This window comes from Hippichthys cyanospilos, chromosome 18 (genome assembly GCF_059441005.1).
Source record: "Hippichthys cyanospilos isolate Australia breed blue-spotted pipefish chromosome 18, RoL_Hcya_1.0, whole genome shotgun sequence".
NCBI classification, from domain to species: Eukaryota; Metazoa; Chordata; class Actinopteri; order Syngnathiformes; family Syngnathidae; genus Hippichthys; species Hippichthys cyanospilos.
In genome coordinates, this window is record NC_142386.1 from 8,978,609 (window position 1) to 8,991,560 (window position 12,952).

The 12,952-nt window shown below is 35.5% G+C and overlaps 1 protein-coding gene across 14 annotated transcripts in view; it reads right to left on the minus strand.

Moving 5' to 3' along the window:
- The window catches only part of LOC148408866 (RNA-binding protein Musashi homolog 2), a 274,095-nt gene extending 261,886 nt beyond the window's left edge, over nucleotides 1–12,209 (minus strand). For 8 of the 14 annotated variants that reach the window (XM_088440593.1, XM_088440587.1, XM_088440590.1 and 5 more), the window contains exons 1-3: nucleotides 11,447–11,647; nucleotides 11,275–11,356; nucleotides 10,732–10,816 (exon numbers count right to left, since the gene is read on the minus strand). In XM_088440593.1, coding sequence (XP_088296719.1) covers nucleotides 10,732–10,816; nucleotides 11,275–11,356; nucleotides 11,447–11,585 — 306 coding nt within the window. In that variant the 5' untranslated portion in view covers nucleotides 11,586–11,647. Of the gene's footprint in view, nucleotides 1–10,731; nucleotides 10,817–11,274; nucleotides 11,357–11,446; nucleotides 11,648–11,695; nucleotides 11,737–12,011 lie in introns of those variants that run through there. The other 6 variants (XM_088440594.1, XM_088440588.1, XM_088440589.1 and 3 more) reach the window with 1 other exon arrangement.
- Nucleotides 12,210–12,952: the final 743 nt, after the last annotated feature.

Here is a 12,952-nt window from a genome sequence, read left to right on the forward strand (position 1 = left end):
TACCTTTTGTTTATTGTTTTCAACCCGTGAAAGTGGGAAGGTCATTGGGTTGTTACGTTACTGTACCGACAGAACGTGGGGGGGGCCTCTTTGCAAATGTGTTCAAACATGCAGTATGTACAAATTTCTTCAAACACACTTGCAAATATGTTCAAACGTACATGCAAAAAGCACATTTCAAAAGCACATGAAAATATGTTTGAACGCACTTGTAATTTGAAACATTGAACAGACTTCCAAACACGTATACCGTAGCGTGTGCTTGCACATACATTTGAACATAATTGCATATCATAAAATATTCTTGCCAATATATTTGAGTACCCTTTGAAGCCTGATGCTAAAATATAGCATTTTACATATTATGCACCCTTTGGCATCATGGGAACAAATGTTTTATTAGTATTTAGCCTAAAAATTGTTCAAACGTATTTGCAAATTGGTTCAGTCATACAGGTACTTGAAAATATGTTCAAGCATTCTTGCAATTGCTCTTGAATAACCTTTTAAGCAAAATGGTTAAATATACCATTTTACCCATAATGCACCCAGTGAAATAATGGGAACAAATGCTATGGTTTTAGCTTTTAGCCTCAAAAGAAACGTACACAAACATATTGTTTGAATGTACAACATGTTTGAATGTACTTGCAAATAGGCTAGAACACTCTTGCAAATATATTCAAATATTCCTGGCAATACCTTTGAATACTCTTTTGAGTTAATTTGCAATAATATTGCATTTTACCCATAATGCACCCTGTAGCATTATGGGGATAAATTTAATGGTTTTAGCATTCAGCCTAAAAGTATGTTTGAACGTATGTTCCAATATATTTTCAAAAACATTCAAACGTCATTTCAAATTCATAGATATTCATAGAAATTCATAGATAGATGATAGATAGTATGTTCAAACAAGTTTGCCATTCAAAAATGTTTATTCCTATTGGCAGCCCCTCACTTCTGTATTACAGTTGATTTTATAAAGCACTGCAATTGTCGCATCATTGAGAAACGCACATTTGTACGGTTGCTAAATTTCTACTTGTGCTTTGTGTAAATAGTGCCACACGGGGAACAAAAGTGGGTCCCCTCGAGACATCATCACAATCTGCAGTGTCAAAGTAATAAAAATGAGAATAGACCAAGAGGTCGCGACCTCCCCACAGCCACTAACCCACCATCTTTTATCTTGTTGCAGCGCAGCTACCGAGTGAGACCAGCGGGAGAAACGACTCATATCTGAGGAATCTTACACTAAAAAAAAAAAAAAAAAAAAAAAGTCTGTATATCAATGCAGCTCTTGGGTAAACTCTGATTAACACATATCTGCCCTCGCACAACGGCACGGTGTTTAAGCTTAAAGGAAAAGCCTTATCAAAGTGTGCAGCTTCTCCCAATTTAGGGCTATGAGGAGTTCCACAGGTGTTTGCGTGTGATAGCAAACAGAATGGACATGAAATTAAAGCATAAATGATTCATATCAGGCCTGTCAATCTGTGCTGATCTTTACGGCTGAATAACTCCCGAAAGAAGCCGTTTGTTACGTTCCTAAATCAATAATAAGAATTTCACCAAAGTCAGAGACAACAAACACATTGACCTTTTCTAAAAATATGCATCAGTATCTTGGCCATTTATTGGTGGACGAGGTAGTGCAAACCTGCAATGACAATTTTTGTCTGACAGCGGAGCAGGAAAGGTTTATTGTCTTAGTAATTTCGATAATCATACAGTGCTTAAGAAATATATCAAATGACACATCAACGTATGCTTTAATGTTGGCTTACGTTTTTCATTTGGGTTTGATTTCATTTTAAAACGGAATGAGAATTTACTTTTCAGACAAAAATTGGTCCCATTTCTTACAAATCAGAAATTAATCAAGGTCCAAATCAATAATTGTGTTTGAATGCAAGTAAATACTATATTTTTCAGAATGTAAACTGAACCATATTATAAACAGCAGGTTGGAACATCAAATGTCTACACTGAAATACGGTAGGTTTTGTTTTTATGTTTTTGCTTTTATTTAAACTTGTTTTTTCCAACTGCCTGGTTATAGTAACATCACACCTTCAACATAGACACAACATGCCTGCATGTTTAGAAATAAGAGGGGCACACACACAACTTCATCACAGATGGAGCATACCTTCACATTTTGACACACTAGGAATGTTAGAATACTGCACCAATTCAACAGTAAAATGCCTGATTATGTTTATTACTGGAGAGTGCCCCCTTGTGGCAAGTAAAATAGCAGTTCAAACTCTTTCTCTATTTGTTTACTGGGAGATTGCCCTCTGGTGGCTAGTAAAAAAAATCAGATAGGTGCACTGGACTATCAATTGCAGTGTTCAAAGCGAGAGAAAAAAGTAATGCCTTACAGTCTAAAAATTACACTAATAATAATGTGACATCAATTTCAGTATTAACATGAAAAACAATGGCTAATTGTTACACCATTCGAGCCATTGTGATGAGCACGGGAAACACATTCAGTCATTTTCTGACATCAAGAGAGAGAAAATGATGTATGAAGTGGAATCAAGGAATCAGCTCAAAGAGAAACAGTCAGACACAGCCCCCCCACCAATAGTACATAGACGACAGAAGCAGCATGAACTAATCACACTTTCAGCCGTAATTAACTACAAGACAGTGCCCTGCTAATGCAAGGGCGCATCCGAGTTCACATCATTGATTTGACTTTCTTTCCAAATTCTATGCGACGAATACGCGGTGGATTTCTTCTGGACTGCCTTAATTTTATTCTCGGATCCATCCAAAACATCTATGCCACAAGTCAAAGGTCATCTAGGGTCACTTGTGGACGACGCAGAATTGCTACGTTCGAAATAGGGCCAACAGTTTGGGGAAAATATGACTGAAGGCACATCAAATTTTCATTAGTTTGACATTTCTCTTCCAGACCAAGACCATCGTGGTGATTCGGCATTAGTTTTGCTTTCGATGATTACCTGCATTTTCTATGAGAATTATTATTGCTTTTTTTTTTTTGCCAACATTTTGTTCGAGTTATTTAAAGAGAAATACAGAAAAAAAGCAAAAAGTCAAAATACCCCATTCCTAGAGCTGGTCAATAAATTCAATTAATTTCAATAAATCATCATTTTGAAAATAGAAAATTTCAAAATTTGCTAAATTGTGAACATTTGATATAAGAGACGTTTAAGAAAGATTAAAATATGCATAAATAGAAGTAAATACGATAAAATGATTTCAACAAATAAAATATGGAATTAAAACTTCACAAAAATAAAAACAGCATGACAAGTAAAATGAATGAGGCTTCAAATGATGAAATGCAAAAGGCCGGAAAGAAGCAGAACTTATCATGCTCAAGCCCCTCATTCCATTATAATATTTTCAAAAACCATAAAAACCTTCATCAGATATTGCCATGCAATTTTGAAGAGTGAAAGAATTTTAGCTGCAGCCATCCATTATAAAAATACAGTTTTACTATGAGAGCACATGTACAAATAAACATGTGGCCTAGATACATACATTATATGGGCCCATATTCTTGTACAGAGATATTTACAGTACATATCAAAATACTTGCAAAATCAATTGTCCGTATCTTCAAAATTGTTTTATATGAATGCTCATTTTTATGTCCTCATTTAATTTAGTCCACATTTTTACACGTTAAAAAAAGATGCTAATACTTTTCAGAGTTGAATGGATGACTGTCTTGTCTTACATGAAACTTCAGATGTTTATTAGTAAAATATTATTCCAAGCATTCAACAAAATTATATTTTAATTAATGTAATTAAATTCAATTTTTAAACATAACTTGCTCACTGAATTTTTCATTTATTTTTTTAAATAATCAATTTGCATTGTAAAACAACTCTTTTCTGTAAAATGATTTTTTTTTAATCTAATATGCTTTAAAATGTGTTCTTCCCTACCTCAACACAGGACGACTAATATGGATAAATAAGTGCATACAATATGTATACTTTTATAAAATAATTCTATATTTTTTGATCATTAGGAGCACGGGTTTCCAGCATATGTTGTGGTGGATAATAACAACAAAAAGATGTCATTTCATATATTTCCAGACCTACACAGTGTTTTTTCATGAAAAAAGGCATTTAATGGTGTTGTGTAGACTTTTTATATCAGTTATTTTGGCTGGATTATAACAATCAACGTGCAATCAATCTTCCAGCAATAAATCTGCTGCCTTGTAAAGTGTTCTGCAAGTGTCGAAGCCCGCCCGAGCTCCAAAACATCGTCAGGGGCAAACATATTTTGAACAAAGCAATGGGGGAAATGAGAAATATGTTCTGAATTACCAGCATGTGTGTTGTGATGCCCGAGGCAGTGCTTCCCCATATGTCTCGTTCATATCTCCATCCAAGTGTTTTCATAACCACTTGGGAAAAAAAAGTGCACAAAAATATATATACTGTAAAGAATAACATGAGGATTGTGGTGCCGGCTATTTTTATGCTTTATTTTCCTTTAAGATAGATTCAACAGCGCCCAACAATAAACCTGAAGCTCCAGACTGGAATCAAGTTTGCAAAGAAAATCAGAACTGTTTTGTGTGCACTAAATAAATTCTGGTTAGGCCTGGACAACAAATTCGATTTCTTGGATTGATTTGGTGATTCATATGTTTACAATATATAATAATTACTTAGTTGTGGCATTTCAAGGGATAGTCCACTTTTTAGCCATTTTAAGGACTAAAAAATTGTATTTTGTCCATAATTATTTATTTTAATACCAGTCCATTTTTTTGGCCAGTGCTTTTCAAATGGGCGGTATTTTTTTTCTGTTTTGGACTAAGCTGTAACCCATATAAACACTGTAAAAATTAATTAACAGTTGTTGAAAGTTGATTTATATTGCATTTTCTTTTATTAATGTTAAAAAAAGATACAGTTTTGGGTATACAATTTTTATAGATATTATTCGTATTAATAGTCGAGTCTGTGTGGGGGTTAACACTTGAAAATATTTGAAAAAATTTATGTATACAATTAAGCATCTGCAACTGAATGTCTAGGCTCTTAAAAACATAAAATTACATCATGAAGAGTTAATTAATTACAGTTAGAATATTAACTTTTTAGTGCTGCAAATAACAAATTAAATCTCCTATTTCTTTAAGCAAGTTATGCACAAGCTATGAAAATTACACCACATTAGAATTTCACTTTGTGTAGTTTTGTTTTTTTTCATAATGTGTTTCATCTGTGTGTGACTATGTAAGAAGTTTTTAACTTGTGCTGTCCTTAGGCTACTGTACGTACTTTTAAATTACATTTTAGATTTACTTGAAATGATTTTAAATCAGAATTCATTTCTTTATCTTAATATTTTCCACGTAATGTCTTGTTGTTGTTTTTTTTTTTTTAATAAATCAAGAAACTTTTAAATAAATACTTGCTTGGTCCATTTCTTCCATTAGAATCGATTCAAATCGAGATCGTAGTTTTTGGGCTATAATCGGAGTAATAATTTCGAACGAGGAATGATTTCCACGTTCGCTCTATGAACGCTGATAATATGACTCAGCTCGTTCGCAGTCACAGCCCCCGCGGCTCGCTCAAGGTGACCCGTGACAGGAAGAATTCACTGGACGTCAGGCGCTACTATCCAAATCAAACATCTGCACACAAATCAAGAATGTTTGCAAGTCTGCCCTTTTCTTTGGTTTTGTGCTGAGCAACCGTGCAAGAGATATGACGGATCCTAATGCATGGTGATGTTGCGATTGTTGAGCAAACACAAGAGCAAGAGAGCGGCCGGTGACTAATGGTGAGGAAGAACACGCAGGCAGCTGCCTCAGGTTTCTTCTATTCCGCGGCACGTTTCGACAGCACATTAGCAGCTGGGAAATATCTATTTCTGAATGTGTTCTGAGTCATCAGGATGGCGTCGCAAGGCTGCTGTGTCAATCAAGCAGTCAAATCATGATCTGAATAACAAAAGAGCTTAAGCTCAATAAATCCATTTCTACATATCTCAGTCATGTATGACATTTTCCCTCCTAATTATGGCCTGAAAGGCACCAAAAAAGTCTGACCATGAGACTATTTTCAAAAAAAAACAACACAGATTACCAATTTTCCGCAGAAAAAAATATAACAAGTAAAATATCTTTTGTTTTCCTCCCAATGCATGTTGGGATGCACGATTATATGAGGATTTTCACTGTTAAAAGGCTAGCCTGGTACCTTTTCTTCACAAATAGCACAGCTCAACAGTAAATATTTTATCAAAAAACAAAGAAACTTAACTTTGATTAACATAATGCCTTGCGTGGCATAATTAACGGTTATAAGAACATTAGTTCTTCTAATCCAGTATGTGTGTGCGGTCCTCATATTTAACACATACATGATTAATTTATTGCAATATATCCTTAAGGATTGTAATTATTCCCCAAAAAAATGATTTTGGGTCATATGTAAAGTAGTAACATCTAGGTGAATTCTTTGCACATTCCTGCATTGCTCATAAAATCCTTGCTTGTAAATATTAAGATTTGCTTGAATTTGCTTTGCTTGAATGACAAATTACTTATATATATATACATATATATATACATATATATATATACATATATATATATATATATACATATATATATATATATATATATATATACATATATATATATATATACATATATATATATATATATATATATATATGTATACATATATATATATACATATATATATATATATATATATATATATATATGTATACATATATATATATATACATATATATATATATATATATATATATATGTATACATATATATATATATATATATATATATATATATACATATATATATATATATATATATATATATATATATACATATACATATATATATATATATATATATATATATATATATATATATATATTCTGGTATAGGAGTTATGTGTGAAAAACAGAATGATATCTGTGTTATTTGTATTAGAGTAAATGGTGAGAGTGTGAAGGTAATAAATATCGGCCATTTAGCCAGATTATTTTTGGCCCATGTATGAAGGGCCATAATCGGCCCACCACAAATGCTTATCTTAGTCCCCCTTAAGATCATGTCATAGTAAGATACAGACTGGAAAACTGTATTTCATGAAAAAAGTCTTGCATTTTTATTTTTAATAAAACCTTTACAAAGCAATAACCCCTTTCAAGTCTTATTTTAATCACTGCATGAGTTAAATTGGAAAATTACACAAACGTTATCATGTAATCAGATGCACATTTGGGTGTGATGAGAAGTTTAATTTGTGATGCAAACATGTCCAGGATGTATACTTTTTGACAGATACTAAATGATGTTTTTTTTGTTTGTTTATTTGTTTTTGAGGTGTTGAATTATTGAAGTAACTAAAAATCAAGATTATTGTACAATGCAAAAAAATTTTAAAAAGGAAAACATTGATTGGTGTTGAACCTTTCATTTCCCTGAACTGCAAGTAAAGTTTTATTATTTAATAGTGGGTCTATAAAAAGTTAGCTATAGAGAGTGATAATGGTCAAAGCTTCCACATGGAATAGGATTTGAAGACATTGAGCGAGTATTTCCCTTTTGAGTCCAGCTGATCTTTTCTCCTCTCGTTCTCAGCATGTCCCCTCAAACAAGGATAATCTCCTTTTTTGTTTGTTTATTTAAGTTTAGAAATAATACAGTTCTCCTCATTTCAAAAAGAGTGCAGAAATGTCAATAATCAAATAAATAACTACAGTGCAGAAAATAAATGTAGTATGCATGGCTGTATGGTAAAACACAGGTCTGCAAAATATGTGAAATATTCATTAATATTAATTTTTGAATTCAAATTCAAATGATTTGAGCATACTACAGAGGACTGTGTTTTAATGTCTATACATTCCATTATTATCAACTTTGTGTCCACTGATTTTGATCGCAGCTCCAAAAAGGTGTGGAAATGCGTCTGTTTTGCCATTCATGGTGATTGAAATGTCGAGGTAAATATTTTGTTTGTTTTTTTTTTACCCAAGATAAAGCTAGAAAAAAAAAAACTACAAACTATAAAAATGACCCACGAACGCAAATTTCATTTGAAATATAAAACTACGGAGGAACAGTATTCAAAAGAGGATAAAAACATAGAATTGTTGTGGAATTGAACATATCTTGATACTTGTCATTGTTGTCATTCTTTAAAAAAATAAATAAACTACACACATGCATTTGGACCTACGATTTCTCAGAAGCAAAACAATGCTTTCAGCAACTTTTGCAGATTTCAAATTTTGACTAAACCCGATACTACAGTTTAAATACAAACTTTAATCGAGGACTGTGACGATTGAATATTTTCAGGTTATTATTCTATTGATTATTCTATTGATTAAATGAATAAAATGTCATTTTGCATTTTAGGATATTACCAAACCTTTTCACCCTTATTTAGATTCTATTTACCAATTATCTCTGTTTATTTTGTATTGTTACAGATAAGAAAAAAAAAAAACACAATGAAACATCAACTGAACACTATTACACAAGCGAGACTAATGATGTACTCAGCCACCCTTTATGAAACTGAATCTGTCACTTGTTCAGTCATCTTTTCACAAACTAAACACAAAAGATAAATCAAACTTTCATGAAGGACTACAGAAACCTGAATAATTATTGCGGTGAGGCTCAAATTTGAGGATTTCCATCATTTGAAGTCCATTGCGCTAAACCATTACTCACTTATTAAAAAGCTGTCGATTAATTTGATCTATTTGGATTCAATTATTTTGATGGCTTTGCTTTATAAATACTTTTTTTTTTTAATAATAATGTGTTAAAAGAATTTACCACTACCCTCCATTACTGTTATGACGGTGACATACTCACACAAGCAACGATTGAATACTGGACAGGCATGACCTCAAACCTAACATCAGAGGTTTCCAAAACACGGCTGAGAGGCAATTTGTGGCCCTCCGTCCACATTTTTGCGGCTCGCCATCCAAATTTCGCAGCCTCTGGAATATACTACAAATACATATTGACATGGCCTGCGAAGCTATTTGAAAAAATTAATAAAAAGTTTAGATGATAGACAGAGTTAAAAGTGTGAAAAAAATGTTTGCCTCACCACCTTTAACCAATAGCCTTGATTTTTAATAACCACCTTACATACAGAGTACTAAATTGCCTGATTGTTTTTTATGTTAATATATATATATATATATATATATATATATATATATATATATATATATATATATGATTTTCAAAATACTGTGGTATTATGTCTTCAAATGGATAAAGCGACATTGTTTGCACTCGTTTAAACTAGGGTAAAAACAGATTCAAGCCACCTAAAAAAAAACAAATATTTTCTACTTATAAAAACAGACTGGTTTGTTTGAGTACAGGGTCTTAGATGTGGTCCTCTAGGCTGAGTAAGATGAATGTTTACAGCGAGGCGAGCTCTTACACTAAGTCAGCTGGAGGTACTGTATACTGAATGAGCCCAAGGTCCTCAGGTTAAATCCTATGAAGAGCTTAAGGGAATAATTAAAAAGTACCCAAGGAATTTAACTCCTTCCTGGAATTTCACTTCAGTTTCTAGTGAGCTGCTGGCAGCACAGCGTCAACCCCACAGTAGAAGAGTTCTAACGGTCAACTCCGGTTCAATATTTCACAGACAACGTAAAATACCTTGTCTGTTGAGGCACCATCTAAATCTGTACAATTTTACAGTTGCTTGATAGCATCAGTCGTAACTCGCTGTTCATTTAGCTCTCAAGAACTTCTGTCTTCTCTTGGTGGCTACTAATTGGAAACATATGGAACAAAGTGTGATCTTATCACCCTCACACCCAATAGCACATAAATAGAGCTTAAGGCAATTTAGCAGCTACATGACAAGCGCAACTACTGTGGGAAAGAGGCTCATTTCAAAGCAAACCCAAACTAAATGCCTCTTATATTCGTTTAAATTACATTTCGGAATGATACCAACACCTTTGTGCAGTGTATATATTTTTCCATTTTAAAATAATCATCAATAAATATTTATTCGGGGTACTGAAATTGACAATTAAAAAGCTTTCTCAATATGTAGAATTAGATTCCAGGGTAGTCCCAGACATGTACATTTTAAAGACGAAAAACCATTTATGCTGTCTCTATCCAGACATCTTTCAAAAATGACTGTTAAATTATTCATCGCCCGGCAAATTTTCACCCAGCATGAAGCAGCTAATCATGAATGAGTGTTTATTTATTTATTTAATTTATTTATTTATCATGAGTAAATTCAACCCACATATAATATTAGACTAAAGCAAAACATTTGAGCACCTCCATTAAGCATATTGTAAACATTTTCGGGGGTGTGTTTTGAACCCTTTCTCCCTTTTTACAAATACGCGATGACACAGTAGCAAGTTGTACTTGACGCACGAATGTGAGTGCGTTCTGCATGTGGAGCGGAAGTCAAGAGGGGGCGTGTCTGCCCCATTCATCCCGAGAAGTGAACATGCACACATAATATTCACAGTGGAGCCGCGTTTTATTGCCAGGATTAGCGGCGAAAGTACCATCGTGCATTTATTTAGCCCTTATTCATGACCTTGAGCGGAGCGGGATTTCCCCATCGGCCATTCGAAGCACATTCAGCCGCAGAAATTAAAATGTTCTTACAAAAATGTCAAAAGAAATGAACTCACCGTCTTTGAGTCTAATTCGTGGTGTTGCTGAGCTAAGACTTTTTCTACGCTGGCAGCGTCTGTAAATGTAACAAAGCCAAATCCTCTGCAAGGCAAAAGAGGAAAAACAACAACAGTGTCAAAACGCGAGCGTGCAAAACAAAATAGAGCCCGTGCTTATTTCCAAACCAAACTACACGGCATTGCGTGACCTCGCTATCTTTACAGTATTTGTTTCTTGTTAAGACAGTCGCGGTACAGTGCATGTGTTTATCATCCAGATTGCGGACGTCCTGTGGCAGAAACTGAAAGTGAGCACGCTATTCGCCACACCGTGCTGCAGTCACAAAGTCAATGTCAAATTGCATTCGGTCGCAGCTTTACAGCGGCGAGCATTTAAGCTTATCTGGCTCGCTGTGAAGCCACACGCAGGCGCGCGCGCGCGCACGCACGTTCGCACACAAACACACACTCACACACACACACAGACAGTGGATTAACCACGAAACAAAAGTAAAGCGATATCGCCGCGTGGGAGGAAAAGTACACGAGTATTTTATTTACCTTGAGCGTTTCGTCGTGGGGTCTCGCATCACCATACATTCTCTTATCTCTCCAAATTTACTAAAATAGTCTCTAAGGCTGTCTGTGGACAGAGGAGACACATCGGGTCATCAGACAAGACACACTGTCATTTGAAGCAATAATAACAATAATGATGCACACGCACACCCACCCTCCCCTCCACCGGCGGCACCGCCGCGATGCGCATAGGGGTCGAATAGAGGACTTGAGATGGACGAAGATCGGAAATAACGTCGTGCACACGAGCAAGCCGAGGACACCCCACGGTGCACGCTCGTGCACGCATGCATTTGCACACCACCGCGGCGACAGCCGCCGCCGACACGCAGTCAAACAAACAAGGCGAAAACAAACACGGAATACAAGGACAAGGGTGTCCGAGAGGGAAAAACAGTCTCACCTGGTGAGGTTTGCCAGCTGAGGCCACCGATAAACATTTTACTGTAAGGGGGAGACACAACACAAGTGAGTCCAGATGTCAGTTCGGCCATTTTGACGACTAACTACTTCTAAAAGCGACCTTAAAGGATAAAGCGCGTTCGAACCGAGTCGTAATGACAGTGTCGCTCGGTGTTTTCGAAAAAGGGGGGAGGACACTCTGTGCAAAAGCTCTCGAAAACTGCCCCCCGACGAATCCGGCACGCCGGTCCAAGTCCTCTCCAAGATGTTGAAAAGAGGCACGAACGCGGCTTCAAATTGAGCTCAAAGATTCTTACCCCGGGTCATGTTGTGAGTCATTTAGGCTTCCGGATGTGGCTTGACTCCCGTCTCCTTCCATAGCTATTCCGAACTATCGCTTGGGACTACAGTAACAGTGAGGGACGCGCAGACAGGCAGGAGATATGCAAAGCCCCGCTATGAGAATATTACTGAGCCGGGAACGACAGCGTCACACGTGGGATCAGCTCAGCGCCCTGCTCCCTCCTCCTCCTCCTCCTCCTCCTCCTCCTCCCCCCTCCTCCTTCCCTCCTCCTCCTCCCCTCCCCCCTCCGCTCTCTCCTCGCAGTACACTCTACCTTGGCCCACAGGGGGCGGGGCCTCGCGCTGTCACCTAACCAATCCGATTGACGTCAACTCTGGCAGTCTGCAACGCACTCCTCCTACTTGTCATCTCATTAAAGGGATACCTTTCCTATTTTCATTTTTCCCAGCGATAAAAAGTTTGGTATTTTGTCTGGAATTCATTTCATTATGTCATTATTTTTGCAAGTATATTCAAAACGGTCTTCAAATAGTGGGGTGGGTGGGTGTAAGACCTGCGAGTACAGCTTTGCTTTTTGCCATGTGAAGTGTAATTGCATATCCATCACACTAGGTGGTGCAGTATGAGGGACCGAAAGTCCCAAAATTAAATACATTGACCATTAAACAATTATATAAAATTGTGATTAATTCATTAAATGATGAATTAACTAATTACATGTTTCAGGAAGGAAATAAATGTTTCATTAATGAGTTCGATGGGAATTGAATCCATCCACGTTTCATTAAAAGTGTCGTTAATTACTTAAATGTCTCATTAACGAAAAAAATAGAATGAATGAAATAAACCAGTTTAATTAAATGCAGCATTAACTAATTAGATTACCAATTAATATATTTCAAAATATATTTAATTATCTATCTAATTTATTAAAATTCATGGTTCTGGTTCACA